General features: G+C 47.5%; 1 protein-coding gene across 1 annotated transcript in view; it reads left to right on the top strand.

Annotated features, from left to right (window-relative positions):
* Window positions 1–15,805, top strand: part of SLC45A4 (solute carrier family 45 member 4) — an 82,963-nt gene extending 67,158 nt beyond the window's left edge. Inside the window, exons 4-9 of the mRNA XM_033155927.1 lie at window positions 6,635–6,823; window positions 9,297–9,476; window positions 10,281–11,356; window positions 12,958–13,057; window positions 13,283–13,494; window positions 15,033–15,805. Coding sequence (XP_033011818.1) covers window positions 6,635–6,823; window positions 9,297–9,476; window positions 10,281–11,356; window positions 12,958–13,057; window positions 13,283–13,494; window positions 15,033–15,398 — 2,123 coding nt within the window. The 3' untranslated portion in view covers window positions 15,399–15,805. The remainder of the gene's footprint in view (window positions 1–6,634; window positions 6,824–9,296; window positions 9,477–10,280; window positions 11,357–12,957; window positions 13,058–13,282; window positions 13,495–15,032) is intronic.
* The last annotated feature ends 952 nt before the right edge of the window (window positions 15,806–16,757 follow it).

Below are 16,757 nucleotides of genomic sequence, written 5' to 3'. Positions count from 1 at the left end.
CGATAAAAGGGCCAAAGAGGTAATTTACAGGGTCCCATGGGGGGGGTCAAACTGGGCCCGGACCGAAGGCCAGGCAGAACAACTCCATCTAGTCCAGCCCCCCGGCAATGCAGGAATATGCAGCTGTCATATGCGGGTATCGAACCTGCAACCTGGGCGTTCTCAGCACCACGCTGTGACCAACTGAGCTATCCAGGAGAAAGAGCTTCCTTGTGATAGCTGAAAACTTTGGCCTTAAAAGTAGGACTCTCTGCAGTTCTTTTTCTCCATCCAAGATGGTTCTCATGCAAGATCCCTGTCCCTGCAGACCTTATCACGAAAGGAATATTGAATGTGCCGTGTGACTGAGACTCGTGCTAGCAATTTCCTGTGAACAGCCAACTCCTCAGGTCCCACTATTGTTGCCCAGTCAGTCATTGGGGCTTTTTTTGTGTGTGCTATGTGTCTGGAGGGGGGGGGGAGAGAACAAACAAAACTTATTTACTGTAGGCCCGTGTCCTGTTTGTTTGTAGCTCGCTGGGAAATGCCATTTTTCCAGAGTCTCAGCAGGAGCAGCGGCCACAAACAAACGAAATTGTTTTCTATTGATTTGTGTGGGCACGTCACAGCTTTGTGCAAAAGGCAGGGGGTGTTTTTTTTTAAAGTTACAATCGACTTTGCTTATCAGGGGTGCTTTTGGGTGACCTGTTTTCCCAGACTGTTTTGCAGCACTTCCTCAATAACTTCCAGGAGAGGTGTTTCATTCCCACCCGCTCCGGAGGTCAACAGAAACAAATGTGGGGGGGGGGGGAGCTAAGCATTACTCAGGCTAGTCCCTGATAATGAGCGCTGCCAAATCATTTCGTTCTCTTTTCCAGTTATCCCATCGGAATAAGCATGGCTAGAAGAGAGCCGGTGGGATGCAGTTCTTTGAGTTATAGAATCATAGAATTGTAGAGATGGGAAAGGGACCCTGAGGGTCATCTACTCCAACCCCCTGCAATGCAGGAATATTTTCCCCAGTGTGGGGCTCGAACCCAAAGGCCCTGAGATTGAGTCTCATGCTCTACCGACTGAGCTATCAGGGGCCTGTAGGTTGTTTTAGTAGGAGTCTGTTTGCCAATCCCACCCTCGCCAGCTTCCCATCATGTTCGCTGAACATGCTCAGTCCTCATGGGGCTGTTTTAGGCTGGCTCCCATTTTACAGCCCTCCCTCCCCAAGTTGTTTTAGACTTCTGTGAAAATTTGAGGTTCCCCCTGCAAGCTAGCTGATGCCTCCCCACTCTGCGGGGACGGTGCCATTCTTGCTGCCTTGTTGGCATCTGTTTGTCTTGAGAGACAATGGAGTGCACCTCTGGGGGTGAAGTCAAACCCCGCTGCATTAGCTGCGCCAAACTGACCTCCTCGGGACACAAACCTGGGCAGTGTGGATGGAGGTCTTGGGCTGGCCAGAGGACTGTGGATGGAGGTCTTGGGCTGGCCAGAGGACTGTGGATGGAGGTCTTGGGCTGGCCCCTTGGCCTTGCTGTTGTGGTCCAAAGGAAAGCAGAGAAATAGGTTTGGCACCAGCTTGACTTCAGGATTCGCATACAAGGCACCATCCAACTGTCTTGGGGACTCCACTCCAGATCTGTGCAGGGTTTACTCCTTAGCCTATTCTCCTTCTAAAGATGTCCCGCAAGGCAGCGGAGGTTTAGGAGCAGAGTTTTCTTCCTCCTAGATAGGCCACTTTCCCAGGTTGACGAGCCCCATCCCTCTTCAGCACATGCAGAAACTACTTTCTTGACCATGGGACCCACTATTGGTCTCTTCCGCTCAGTCTGCTGGAGCCAGTCTTCGCTTGTAGAGGAAGTCCCTAACTCTCAGAGGGTTTGAGACCTAATGACTACCCTCACCTGGTTTAGCCAGCCTGTCAAAGCTGTTCCTGAGGTGTGGCTGCTGTCACATGGCGGCATCTTCTAGGAGCCACAGGTGAGAGCTGAGTGCAGGGTGGGGTCCAAAGGTGCACAAACTACCCCAGAAGGAGCACAATATGTTCCCCATTAGAGGTTCTACCCCCTCCCCTAACACCCTGTACGTCTCTCTTGTTGTATAAGCACCAGCAATTAGTATACATATACTAGGGGGGTCTGTAACAGAATGTTGCAGTATGGGGTGCTCATGTTTACTGTTCCAGTGAGTCAACCGTACTTTCCTTCCTACCCCCAAATAGGGAGAGTGGTCATTTCTTGAGGGCGGCCAAAGTACAGGGTGTTCCCAGATAGCGCTTTGAGAAGGAGCACAGCTTCTTTTCCTGCTGTGTCGATCGTCATTTCTTACTTTGAAACTGAGAGCTTGAAGGATAGAGGTTGGTTTAGGCTTCTCGGGATTTCGGCGAGACCTTCCAGGGTCGCACCGCAAATCCTCTGTGGGCGTAGCCTGACTTGCGCCCTCAGTTGCGAAGATCCGTATGGAACCCCTCAAGCCTTCGGGCGGGTTTAAGGCGCCAAGAGGCATGGCAAGCCCAGGTAACTCCTTGCCAAGACGCCTGATTTTAAATCACTGCAAGTAACACTGTGTGGGCGACAGGGAAACATGGTGTTCCCAGCCCTCCTTTTGGCTTACGATGCTTCAAAGCCCTGCAGCGCTCGGTCTCCAAAACAAGAGCGTATTCCTATCGGCAGCTGAAAGAACATTTAGAGTGGGTTTTAATTTTGTGCTTGGTCAGTTCGGATCAGATTAAGAGCCGCTCTACAAGCTAAGGGTGCTTGGAGTCCCTTTCTCTTAGTTGTCGGTGGCAAATTCAGAGACAGAGCCCTCCTTTATGCGGCTGTACCTGGATCTAAATTCCTGACTGTGTTTTGTTCCATGTCAGATCAGGCGATAGGGTCGGAGACAAGCAGCATTTTCACAATGCTTAGCTCCCGAAATCCTCCCCCTTTCCTTTTTGCTGTGCTGTTTGACTGAGATCTGAGTTGTACTTGCGATGTACTAAAAAGGGTCCCCAAATCAGTTCCCCTTTTTGTTTTCACTGCCTACGGGTTTGTTACGCTTGTATTTTGTCTCTGGCGCATTGCCTGCATTTCCTGGATTTAGACTTGGAAATGCATCCCCATAAGGGAGTTCCTTGCCCCTAGCCCAGATGTATTGCACTCAGCTGGTCTTGTGGGGTGCTACCAGCATTAATTCCTAAACAGCCCGCTAATAGGTTTTGGTGAATTAATAGAAGGCTGCTCTATGGCTAGAGCACCCCTATCCCTCCCCCGGGGACATGGTACGAGCACCCGCAGAATTAATGTCCTTAGCCATGCCCCACTCCTTTTCTATTCAGCCCCTGCTAGCAGCAAGGAAGTCTGCCATAGCTCTCTGCATCAGATGCGGTTAGATCACTTGGTCACTCCCATACACGGGTGCAGCAGCAGTGCCCTCCCTCAGAAGAAGCTGCCTGTTGCATCTCTGCATGAGTCCCTGCTCCAGTCAAGGGACTTCCTTAGCTCTTGCAGAAAGAAACACAGTTGATTGAATCTTGCACTTTTGGAGGGGGGGGTGGAAAGCTCCAGCTTTAATAAAGGGTCTATCAGAAGTGGGGGAAACCTCTGTAACAAACTTGCCTGTTTTGACATAGTTAATGTTGTCTTCAGTGCTGATACTAAAGCCAGAGGGGAGCCGGAACTGTTTCTGTGTTCGCTTTGGGATTCTGCAACTAGAATGAATTAAACAAAGCAAGCAGTGTGCATCCAGTTTTGAATTTGGGAAGAATTGTTTGTTTTAAACTGAGCCTAGGGTGGTGGAACGAAAGGAGTGAACTGGAAACCGAGATGAAATGGGTGGTTTCTGGATTGTGGAAAGGTGTGTTGGACTTCTGGAGGGGTGGGGTGTTGGGAGAGAGAATACCTGAGGGAGCCCATGAAATGGGCAAACTGGGATTGCCGCCTCTCTCATAACCGCTGCCTCAAAGACAACAGATGAGTCTCATTGCTTCCCATACACCTGTGAGCTTTCCCTCTGGTGGCATCTAGAATCTTACTCCTCCTTTTAAAGAAACCCACAGTGCTTGGCGGGTGCAGGGAACCTTTGACTTTCCGGGTGCTGCTGAACTACAACTCCCATCGGCTCTAGTTATCACGGCCAGCCGTCAAGGTTGATGGGAGGTGTAGTTTAGCAAACACCTGGAGGGCAACAGGTCTCCCTATACGTGATACTCAGACCCATGCATACACTGCTAAATTCTCTGCTGTATTGCACAATTGCAGCCATAATAAGTATTTCAGTGAAAGCTTCGGATGGTTTTCTGCAGGTGGGTGCCCTTCCCTTGTTTATACGCCACACAGCGAACGTCCAGCAACCTTAAAAAAATACTGTGTACTAGTCAGGTTTGTCCTTTCTTTCCTCCTGCCAGCTACAGTTTTGACAGGCTTATTAAAACAGGCTGTACCAATTTAGGAATGCAGGCGTCAACAAGCCTGTTTGAAGGAGAGGTTTTCCAGTCGGCAAACAGCGTAGCTGGTGAAATTGCTGTTGGCATAAAACAGCACACCCAAAATATATCTTCTTGTTTTTAATCGATCCCTCTTTGCCCCTTGTCTTGCTTCTATCCTCTCAGGTTGTAAATGCAGATTAAAATTAATCTTGGGATTGTTACTATTATTGATCCAGAAGCTCACACTACCATGCGAGAATTTGCAGCTTGCGAAGGCAAGATACAAATTCCACGCGTTAAAAAAACCTAAACGCCGCCACCTTATTTTGCTTGGCATTGGCTTTTGGCGTCAGAATCTCAGCTACATCTTTTAAAAACAAGTTTCTGCTCCTTACATTTGGGTTGAACATTAATTGGATTGTTTTAAAGGTAACCTTAGATGCATGTTAAATGTTTCTGTTCAAACGCTACAGGGTTTTTTTTGGAAAGGCCTGCGTATTATCTCACAAAGTAAGTCTGCAGGAAGATTAAGATCTGTCCGTGCTTTTAAATAACAGCCCTTTTAGTCTCGCCTAAACAGCCGCTTCAGCTTCTCAGCCACAGATTGCGTAATCCCAATGGCAAATACAGAGCAGTAATGTAACCTTAAATGCATGTTGATCATGTTTGCAAGGTCAAATCCTAGGCACAGCCTCGCCATGTCTCTTTGGAAAGCGGATGTTTTTACCACAGTGGGGTTTTAAAGATTGGCCTTGGTTGCCCAGTTGCTAATTGGGACCTCTCAGATGATTATTTGAAGTGGCAAACATGGTTGTATATTTTTTGGGTGGGGGGGGGGGGTCCTCCTTTTTAAAAGCAGCCTCTTCTGTCACATTATTCCGACACTGGCACCATCTACAGGCTACAAGTTAGCATTACACAAACTAAGTAATCTCTTCAATATACAGTGTTATCTTTTCCCAGATACTCAAAGGTGGCATTTCACAGCCAGTAAAACAGCAAACCCAGCATATAAATGTCTATTTGTTGGGCTTCATAAACGGCGGAGCAATCAGCTGTCTTGTTGCTCTCTCCCTACTTAGTGGAATAGTGAAAAATTAATAAGGGGCCGTTCCGCTCAGGTTTTGGCTTTCTTTGGCACAGAGTTAAAGCGCTTTGTAAGATTTGCTATATTTGCAAATATGCAAGGAGAGTGTGAGTGGGGGCAAGCAGCATTTACTCCTAGGTAGAAAATCCACTACCCCACATCCATAGAAACATAGGAAGGGGACTTATCCCTTGGTCCATCTAGCTCTGTATTGTCTACACTGAGTAGCAGCAGTTTTTCTGGGGTTTCAAGAAAGAGTCTGTTCCCAGGCCTACCTGCAGATACTGGGGGTTGAACTTGGAAGCTTCTACCTACAAGGCAAATGCTCTACCGGCGCTCTGCCTCTTTAGGGAGAAGATTTATCAACACTAGGTGAAGTCAGTGTTGAAAACATTCGGAGCTGTTCAAGCAGACTGCCACAAGAGGTGGTGGACTCTCCTTCCTGGGAGGTTTTTAAACAGCGGTTGGGTGGCCATCTGTCATGGGTGCTTTAGCTGAGGTTATTGCATCACAGGGGGTTAGACTAGATGGCCCTTGGTGTCCCTTGCAACTCTAAGATACTGTGATTCTATGATTCTAACTCTGCAGTGGTGGCACTCACACAAGCGGCACCACAATGCTGTTAACCTCTTAGAACTCCTGATCCCTCAAAGATTATTTCCTTCCAAATGTTCCCCATCCTTAGCTGTTGCATTCCCTTGTTCCACTAATGTTTAGTTATATTTATTTAGCATGGATTTCCGCATTTAATCCGTACGTTTCCATTCTCATTTCCAAGTGGGTCATGGGTGGGCTCTAGTCAGTGAAAACAAGGGAGGCACAAACCGTGGTTTCATATCCTGGCTTGTTCACTAGTTACAAACTGCAGTTCCCTGAGGTTGGATGCAACAGGGAACTGTGGTTTGGTTAAAAGCAGAAGCGAGTGCTTATAATCTCCTTCTCGTGGACCCAAAAGGAGAGTGCAAGCCCAAGGGTCATTCAGCCATAATCTTGTAACAGGAAAGCATGGTTTGTTTCCTGTTGCTTCTAAACCAGGCCAGCGTTTGCTTGGTTGACTGCATTTCTTAAACCTACAACAGCATTGGCTAGCCTGGGGGTCCTGTGTTGAGTTGAAGTTGTTCGCTTTCCAAAATGTAACCAATAACCCTCTTGAATTCTCTGTCTTTTAGGTCTTCCTGAACAGTACTACAGCCTCACTTGGTTCCTCAGCCCAATCCTGGGCCTGATCTTCACTCCTCTAATAGGTTCGGCTAGTGACCGCTGTACTCTCAGCTGGGGCCGCCGGCGGCCTTTTATCCTTGCCCTCTGCATTGGTGTTCTCTTTGGAGTTGCCCTTTTCCTGAACGGCTCCATTATAGGTAAATCAGGGGAATATGCTTGGATCACCGTGCTGGATGCTCAAATAAGCAGCAAAGGACTGCACTCCGCAGCCAGCTAAAAAAGCATTAATTGCGGAGACGCTGTGGGATTTTGCTACTGAGCACCCGAATTCTGTGACTGGAACAAGCTGCAGAAAGTAAAGTTGTCTTAATTTGCTTGGGTGGTATCCAGCACTAGTCCTACTTACTCAGGCTTGTTAATTTCAGTGCCTTAGCCTCTGTTTCTTCTCTCATCAAAAGCGGCTGCCGGGCTTATCATTTGCAAGCTCACCTTCCCACCAATTCAGTGGTTACCAGCAAAATCCTAGCAGGTCTGAAACGACCGCAGCCCGCTCTTGGCATGGGAAAACTGTAGGAACCTGTTCACAGGGAAATGTTTCCTGTTGTGTTCTGATTTCCCTTTAATGCATATCTGGCAAACATATCCTGTTTCCAGCATTATTTGAAAGGGGGGGCGGGCGGGGGAGAAGGACAAAAAGACCGTTTCGCTTTTTCTTGTTCTGTTCTTAGGCTGAGGAGGGGAGAGGGGGAGAACACAGCGAGATCTAAAAATTGTTTATCAAATGACTAAAACGGGGAAGAATAACTCTTTCCTTTATCCCTGTCGGCACTGTTGGAGCAGCACTCGGGGGGGGGGGGGGAAACAATAGAAGCTGGGAATTTACCTTCTTTGGGAATTCAGCCTGAGGCGAACTCTGTTTGCAGCCTCTTCACGTTTGCTGCATATTGGCAAAGGTGGTTCCAGTGGTTAAGAGTGCAGGGCTAGGACCTGAGAGACCAGGGTTCAAATCCCCGCTCGGCCACGAAGCTCGCTGGCTGCGCTTGAGCCAGTCACACACTCTAAGCCTACATTATTATTATTATTATTATTATTTGTACACCACCCTTCGTCTGTAGATCTCAGGGTGGTTTGCAGGATAATAATACAAGATAAAAACACAAATGACATAATAAAAACAAGAACTAAACAAAACAGTACCCCCCCCCAGCTTGTTGTGAGGGTAAAAAGGGGAGGAGGAAAAGCAGAATATAACTGCAGTATCTGAAGAAGTGTGCATGCACACGAAAGCTCATACCAAGAACAAACTTAGTTGGTCTCTAAGGTGCTACTCAAAAGATTTTTTATTTTGTTTTGACTATGGCATACCAACACGGCTACCCACCTGTAACTGCAGTAATAAACAAATTTGGAAAACAATTAGTTCCCCCCGCTTCTGTGCCATTCTCATCCTGAGGACAGGAGCACCATCGAGTGCTCACGCTTTGTAAAATAGGCTCCCGAAGCTTATGGAAAGGGAATGTGTTGGAACTTACAAAGCTGTCTTCTGCAGGGAAAGGCTTCTCTCTGTACTGATCCACGGTCTTTCCCAGCCCTGCCCGGAGATATCATGTATTGCACTTCAGAGCTTCTGAATGCAGAGCTCGCGCTGCACCTCCGAGATGCAGCCTCTCTCCCCTGCTTGACTTGAAGCACTTCCTCCTGCTCTGAACTTAGAAAGCCTGCAAGCTCTGATCTCCCTGAGGTGGTTCAGTCCATGAACATTAGATCTGCCCCACTAGAACGCTCAGGGCTTTGCCTGCAATTGAGGATGTGGGTGGCGCTGTGGGTTAAATCACAGAGCCTAGGGTGTGCTGATCAGAAGGTCGGCGATTCGAATCCCCGGGACGGGGTGAGCTCCCGTTGCTTGGTCCCAGCTCCTGCCCACCTAGCAGTTCGAAAGCACGTCAAAGTGCAAGTGCGGTGCTCTGGTTTGCCAGAAGCGGCTTAGTCATGCTGGCCACATGACCTGGAAGCTGTATGTTGGCTCCCTCGGCCAGTAACACGAGATGAACACCGCAACCCCAGAGTCGTCCACGACTGGACCTAATGGTCCGGGGTCCCTTTACCTTTAACACGTGTATTTTAAAAGCCCCCCTTGCCCCGCAGTAAATGCTTCAAATCTTGGCAGCTCTGGTTTTTTTTAAAAGAGTACATTCCTCACTCTGGTGTGGTTGTAGCCATGCACATTTCATTACTTCCTCCTTTTTCTGTTTGGGGTTTTTTTTCCCTCCCACAAGTTGTGTAATAAACTTTTCGAACACCACCTTAACCTGAGCTGACCTTCTCGGCCAACTTTTGTCTGACAAGGGAAGAAGCAGGTAACCGAGAGCTCCCAAGGCAAAATAAAAATGTGCTCATCGAAAACACATTGTGTCAGTCCCTCGGATGCAAAACAAGCCCTCAAACCAGGCCTGGCCTAGCCCATGCCACAGGGTTGAAATGCCCACCCAAAGCGGCCAGGGGATATTCCCAGCAGTTCGTCTTGACAGCCGATCCGTTAAGGAGATCCGTTTGTTTCCTTAATAATAAAAAGGAGTGTTATTTTGTTATTGACTCGGTTCTTTACGAGGAAAAGAAGAAGGGAGAGAGAGAAAACGCGCTCCTGTTTTCTTTGCTCTTCTTTCCTGCCAGGCCTGGCTATCGGAGATGTCCCAGACAAGCAACCCATCGGCATCGTTCTCACTGTGCTGGGTGTGGTGGTCTTGGATTTCTGTGCTGATGCGACGGAGGGGCCGATCCGGGCCTATCTGCTGGACGTGGTGGACAGCGAGGAACAGGACATGGCGCTCAACATCCACGCCTTCTCAGCTGGTATGTGATTCTGTCTGTCCTTTTCTGTAAAGAAACCTGCCCCAGCTTCTGTCCCAGGCATCTTTGGGTAGGGCTTGGGAATGCCTCCTGCCTGGAATGCCAAAAAGCTGCTGCCAGTCAGTGTGGGACAGTGCAGTGCTAGATGGATCCATGGGTCTGACTCCGTATAAGGCAGCTTCCTGTGTTCCTTAAATAATATTTATTTCAATTTATTCCATAGAAGAGCATACTTAAACTTCCAACAGCACTTCCCTTTTAAGATTGTACCCTGTTTCCCAAGGTGGCTCAGTTGAGATGACACCAAACCACGGTTAAGGAAAGTCAGCTGTCACCAGAGTTCTTTGGGGGGGGGTTGATCAGCCAGCAAAGCAGAGCAAAGAAGTTTTGGTTTGAAGGAAACTTGAGAGAAAAATGTTCCTGGCTTTACTGTATGGTTGGAAGTTCAAACCACGCTTTGGGTTCCAAACCATGGTCAACCTGAAACCCTGGCTTGGCTTGATTGCTGAAATGACTGCTTTCGGCTCCATTCATTTGCCCGCAGCTGTGCCAGAAGCAAGTTCTGTCTGTTTGGCAAGCTGCAGTTCTCAGCTGAACTAAACAAATTAACTGTATCAAACTTAGGGAGCTTCTGTTACCGGATGCGGAACCTGTTCCCCCATTGTTGATGGATTCCAAAAAGGAAGGCCTTTCTCCTCTTTTACGTAGCGGCCAGATAGGAGGCACCGCTGCCTCGCCCTCTTGCGTGGTTCCCAGCCTTTTCCCAAAGCCCAGCGCAAAACTTTTTGCCCTTCTCTCCTTCCTTAGGTCTCGGAGGGGCCATTGGCTACATGCTGGGAGGCCTCGACTGGATGCAGACGTTCTTTGGGGTCATCTTCGTCTCCCAGGAGCAAGTCCTCTTCTTCTTTGCCGCCATCATCTTCTCCGTCTCCGTCGTCCTCCACCTTTGCAGCATTGAGGAGGAGCAATACAACCCCCAGCAGGACAGGATCGACGACGAAGCCGACACCCTTTCGAGCGTCAAGCTGAGCGGCAGCCTCCCTCCCCTGAGCCGCCTGAACGTCATCAGCGAGGAAGACCATTACAGGAGCTCCATGTACCGGGACGAGGTGCAGTCTGAGCAGGACCTCAACATGGACTTCCTTGACGTGGACATTGTCCGCAGCAAGAGCGACTCTGTCCTACACATGCCCGACGCCACCTTGGAGATGGAATCCGAGCTGCTTTTCCTCCACGAAATCGAGCCTTCCATCTTCCAGGACTCTTCCTACCCCAACACCCCGCACAGCGCCAGCCAGGAGTACATGAAGTCCAAATTCAACCGCCTGTCTGCTTTCCTCAGGGAGAACGAGAAGGAGGAGGACATGTTACTTGATAATCACTTGAACGAAGCCAAAGCCCCGAACAGCAACGGCTCCCTACCAAAAGACCTCCTGAACGGGCACACGAGGATCGGCATGAAGCAGTCGAGCACCTCCAACTCCATGCGCAGGCGCAAGCACATGTTCTACCGGCAGCCTTCCCACACCTTCTCCTACTACGGCAAGATCGGCTCCCACCGCTACCGCTTCCGGCGGGCCAACGCCATCGTGCTGATCAAGTCCTCGCGGAGCATGAACGATATCTACGACATGCAGAAGAGGCAGCGGCAGAGGTACCGGCACAGGAACCAGAGCGGCACCACCAACTCCAGCGGCGACACCGAGAGCGAGGAAGGCGAGACCGAAACCACCGTCCGGCTCCTGTGGCTGTCCATGCTGAAGATGCCCAAGGAGCTCCTGCGGCTCTGCGTCTGCCACCTCTTGACCTGGTTCTCCATCATCGCCGAAGCCGTGTTCTACACCGACTTCATGGGGCAGGTCATTTTCAACGGCGACCCCAAGGTGAGTCGCAAAGCTTGCCTCCGCAACGTATTCTACTCGCAGAGTCACTCCTCCTCTCCATAGATATTTGGCATCGCTCTGCAAATTAGCTCAGCCCAAGCAGAGGGTGCTGCAAATAAATTTCCCAAGGTTTGACGGCGTCCCAGGTTTGTTTCATCACCATTTGCCTCGGGGTGTCGCCTCCAGGCAACCTGGCAGGCGAGAGCTTTTGAAGTTTGGTTCTTTGTGGCCTAAAATCGCATTGCTTTGTGGCCGATTTGGTCTTGATTTCACTCCTTTTATTGTTCCGAGTTTCTCGAGAATCTTTCTTTGAAACACAGATTGAAAATAAGCTAGATGAATAAGCGAAAGTGTAAATCCTGGCCCAATTGCACTGGGTGCCGATTAGTTTCCGGGCCCAATTCAAAGTTCTGGTTTTGACCTGTGAAGCCTTAAATGCCTCAGGACCAGAATACCTCAAGGGCCTCCTCTCCCTATAGGAACCAACCTGGACCCTCCAATTATCTTCTGAGGCCCTTCTTTGTGTGCCTCTTCCGCAAGAGGTTCAGCGGCACGAGAGCAGGCCTTTTCTACCGTGGCTCCCCGTTTGTGGAATGCTCTCCCCAGGGAGGCTCGTCTGGCACCTTCATTAGATTTTTAGGCACCATTATTGACTGGCAAATCAAACTACAAGAACTAGCTGAGTTGGCTCTACTAACAAATAATTTAAGAGGAAATACAAAGCAGAAATTTGTTGGGAAATGGGAGGTCTATAAAAGATCTATGTGTTAAAATATAATAAAAGCTTGGTAACCATGCCAGTATTTGAGGGATAAAGGGAATGGCAATAAGTTGTAAGAAAGAATGAGGAGTAAAAAATTATTTAAGAATGTACTGGAAAGTATGTATACGAGATTATGCTGTGTTGTAAACATTCAAATCAATTTCAGTTGAAGCAAAGGGATTTGTCAGGAAGTTGGTCTAGAGGGTGTAGAATTAGAATTTTTTCCCCTTTGTGTGATTTTTTGTTTTTTTGCTTTTGTCGTTTTTTGTGTTTTTTTTAAGATACGACTTTTAGTTAAGGTATAGAGTGATTAGTTTTGTAAGAAGAAAGTATGATCCAAATAACTCAAATAATTATATAAGCAAATTTATTTGATGGTGTAAAAGTTTTGGTGAATGGTTGGATAAGATGTTTATTTCTACCTGATATTGGTCAATGTATTTTTTTTTCCTTGTGAACTAAAAGAATTCAATAATAATAAGAAGAAGAAGAAGAAGAAGAAGAAGAAGAAGAAGAAGAAGAAGAAGAAGAAGAAGAAGAAGAAGATTTTTAGGCACCATGCAAAAATGTTCCTCTTCAACCAGGCCTTTGGCTGATTAATATTCTATGTGCTTTTAAATGTATTGGGGAGAGATATTTGTTTGTTTCTTGTTTTTATTATCTGTTTAATGTTTTTTAATGTTCTGAGCTGCCCTGAGATATCCGGGTGAAGGGCTGTGTGCAAATTTAATAAAATCAATCAGTCTTTGGCTAGGCAGAGAGGTGCAAACATTGACGCTTCCATGCTCTTGTTCATAGTGTGGCCTTTGCTTAAATCTCTATTAATGCTTCCCTGCAGGCCCCTTCAAATTCCACCGAACTGCATGCCTACAATGCCGGCGTTCAGATGGGCTGTTGGGGATTGGTCATCTACGCTGCTACTGCAGCTGTATGTTCAGGTAAGAGGTTCTGCGCCAGCAGCTGAAAGCCTGTGCACCCCAGACCAGAGAAGTCGTGTGTGTGTGTGTGTGTGTGGCTGACAGATAGAATCGAGTAAGGGGGAAGTTAGCCGAGGAAGACCCTGGCAATGAAGTGCTTTAATGAGGGAGAGTTGGGAGCCTAATTGCACCCAGAGCGCGGGGCGCTTTTCTCTAATGGCGACATGCTTGTCCCCCTTTCTGCAGCCTTGCTACAGAAATACTTGGACAACTACGACCTCAGCATCCGAGTGATCTACATCCTGGGCACTCTGGGCTTCTCCATCGGCACGGCAGTGATGGCCATGTTCCCCAATGTGTACGTCGCCATGATCATGATCAGCTCCATGGGCATCGTTTCCATGAGTATATCCTACTGCCCCTACGCCCTTCTAGGCCAGTATCACGACATCAAGCAGGTATGTGGCCGTGGGCCGGGTGTGCGCCTCCCCTCTCGTGTTGGGGAACGTGAGTTGGGCAAGAACCATCAGACCCCAGATCCATCCAGCCCAGCCACTGTCTGCTGCAGCCTTCCCCGACCAGGTGTCTTGGACTACATTTCCCATCAGGCCCAGCCAGCACAGAGGGGCTTGGATGCTTTGAAGCCATGCCACGGCATACTCAGACCTGCAGAGTCAGTCTTTAAGCTCTGGAGGAGAGCCTTCAGGGAATGGGAAGAGAGGGAGACAAGCCCGTCAAATCGTAGTTTGCAGCTGGAAAGCCCAGTATCCAGCAAGCAGCACTTCAGGCTGCTTTTGGCCCAAGGATTGCCAGTTCCTCATACATATACATATACATATACATATACATATACATATACATATGCGTACAGGTAAAACTCGAAATCTTATATATGTTTACAAAAAATAAATTTAAATTAAATTTATACAATCTCTTCTTTCCTATGTTTTTGCTAACATACAGGTGCGACTCGAAAAATTAGAATATTGTGGAAAGGTTCATTTCTTTCAGTAATTCAGCTTAAAAGGTGAACTAATATATGAGATAGACTCATAACATGCAAAGCGAGATATGTCAAGCCTTTATTTGTTATAATTGTGATGATTATGGCGTACAGCTGATGAGAACCCCAAATTAACAATCTCAACTTTAGGGTTTTCATCAGCTGTACGCCATAATCATCACAATTATAACAAATAAAGGCTTGACATATCTCGCTTTGCATGTCATGAGTCTATCTCATATATTAAACTCCAGTAGCTAATGAAAACAATTGCTTACATAAATGGACTTTTCCACGATATTCTAATTTTTCGAGTTTCACCTGTATACATATAAACACACACAAACGCATTCTGTTATACAATTTAAAATACTCATTTTAACATCATTAAAATATCAATGGCTTCCGTTCTTCTCCTTCCATGGTTCATTTTTCATATCATAGATTCCTGCGCATTTTACAAAAACTAAACCATTCAGTATTCCATCAATGCATCCATCAAACCTTATTTACTCTGTCGAATTTATCCTAATGCCGCCAACCTTTTCAGGTGTGCACAGTTTCCCCCCACATATTCAATAAACGTTTTCCGATCTTCTCTAAACGTATGTTCTTCCCGTTCTCTACTTCCATATGTTAAATCTGGAAGCTGCGCATATAACCTTTCTTTCTTTCTTTTTTGACACTTGGGAATTTCATTCTGAATTATCCCCAACAGAAAGCACTCTGGTTTTTTTTTTTGGATTTGTAGTTTTAAACATCCCCCCCCCCCATTCATTATAGATTATTTCCCGATACTCTTTTACAGGTCCACCACATATGATAGAACATTCCCTCCACCTCTTTGCAGTTCCTGACCACGGACCACGTAGAGGACTTGTCCCCAGGCTGTCAGTCCCCAAAGCAAGCTGCTTCAGATATCGCAACGCGATGTGTGCTCTGCTACCTGATTCCCTGTTGGTTGATAGCATCTCCTGTCCCTTTCTCTTTCAGTATATCCACCATAGCCCTGGGAACTCAAAGCGAGGTTTTGGCATAGACTGCGCCATCCTGTCCTGCCAAGTCTACATCTCCCAGATCCTGGTGGCCTCTGCGCTGGGAGGAGTGGTGGACGCTGTGGGCACCGTGCGGGTCATACCCATGGTGGCGTCGGTAGGGTCTTTCTTGGGCTTCCTGACGGCCACGTTCCTGGTGATTTACCCCAACGTCGGCGAGAGCCCGAAGGAAGAGCAGAAAGGTCTGGCGCCTCCCGAGGCGGCCGAGAGTGGCGGTGATGTGGATGGGGAGAAGCCGACCGTGATAAAGCTCTCTCGGAAAGAAGCCTCCATGGCGGAAGTGGAAAACGAGTCGGCCGTTTGAGCGAGCCGCCGCCATTTGCACACATTCCAAGCCGTTTCAGGTGCATGAATCGGGACGTTCTTGCAAAGCGGAATCTGAACTTTTCAAAGGACATCCTTGCTGCAGCATCAGATTGAAATGGTTCTTTCATGCAAAAATGTAGATGAAATTCCATAGTCTTAGGGTAGCCTTGAATAGGTAGCTTTGATGCTGATTGCTTTCTCTACAATCCAGAAAAATCTCCTTTCTTAGAGGTATTTTTAATGGCGAGAAAATGCGTTTCCGGGGTGACTTTTATTGATGGGCAGGAAAACGTTCTTGTGTGGTTTGCTTTGTTTTGTTTTTTTAGACCACATGGCGGTTTTTCAAAATTCTCAAATTACCCATTTGGACAGTTTTATTTCCCTTCCGCCAGCACCACCATTTTTTTAAAATTGTAATAAAAAACGAAAGCAATTCTGGCTGCGGCTTTTGCAGAGAAGTTTTCTGATTTTTGTTCTGACTCCTTCAGACCTTGCAAGTTTAGTAGGTTGGTGTATTTTAAAACTGATGCAGTTTTCAGCCACGGTTCTCTACTTTATGTTCCTCACCCCTTGAACCATAGTCTGGATTTCATTATTTTTCCGTGCAATTACTACTAAGTATTTCCCCCCCAGACTTCCCTTGGACGTATTGCATCAGTTACTGCAAGAATTGCTGTCGCTTTAATTTTTATTATTGTTTTGTTTTTGATCCAAGCTGTTTGGAGCACCCGTCCCCACCGACTGTTGCTTGCCGAGGATTCCTCGAGTGTGATCTCTTCGCCGTAGAGATGGCAATGTTTCGGTGGTCGGGAGGGACTTTCGGCAGGCCTCGGGACGGGGGGGGAGGCGGCATGTGTAGCTCTAAGGAGCACCAGTGGAACATTCTGTGACCTGTTTTGATCGGCGAGCCGGTCAGAATTTGACTTATTTTTCTTCTCATCTTTTGGTGGCGCCTGAAAGCCAATCATCTCCTTTGTGACGAAGCTGCTAATGGGAACGCAGATTCCCCGCTGTCAGTTTCTGCAGGCGGGCTGTGAGGTTCCCCTTTGTTTAGAAAGGGGTCGTCGATTGCACTTTTTTCTGAACTTCTGGGCTGGAAATTGCGATAGCGGAGAGTTTTGAAAGGCGGTCTCGCTCCCGCAAGCGTAAACCAAAGGCCTACCTCTTGATAACTGCAGCCTGGAGAGAAAGAGAGAGAGAGTGTGTGCGTGTGTTGTTGTTATTGTTGTTGTTGTTTTTAAAAAAGAAAATGTATCTTGAAACAGCTGTGGGCCTTAAAGAAAACAAAATTCACCATTTTTTAAAAATGCTGTAACTTTATTCCTAGGTATGCCGGAGTCTTACTAAGCTGTTTTCC

This window comes from Lacerta agilis, chromosome 7 (genome assembly GCF_009819535.1).
Source record: "Lacerta agilis isolate rLacAgi1 chromosome 7, rLacAgi1.pri, whole genome shotgun sequence".
Classification (NCBI taxonomy): Eukaryota; Metazoa; Chordata; class Lepidosauria; order Squamata; family Lacertidae; genus Lacerta; species Lacerta agilis.
Note: the sequence above shows the minus strand (reverse complement) of the source record. Positions and strands in the feature narration are given on the sequence as shown.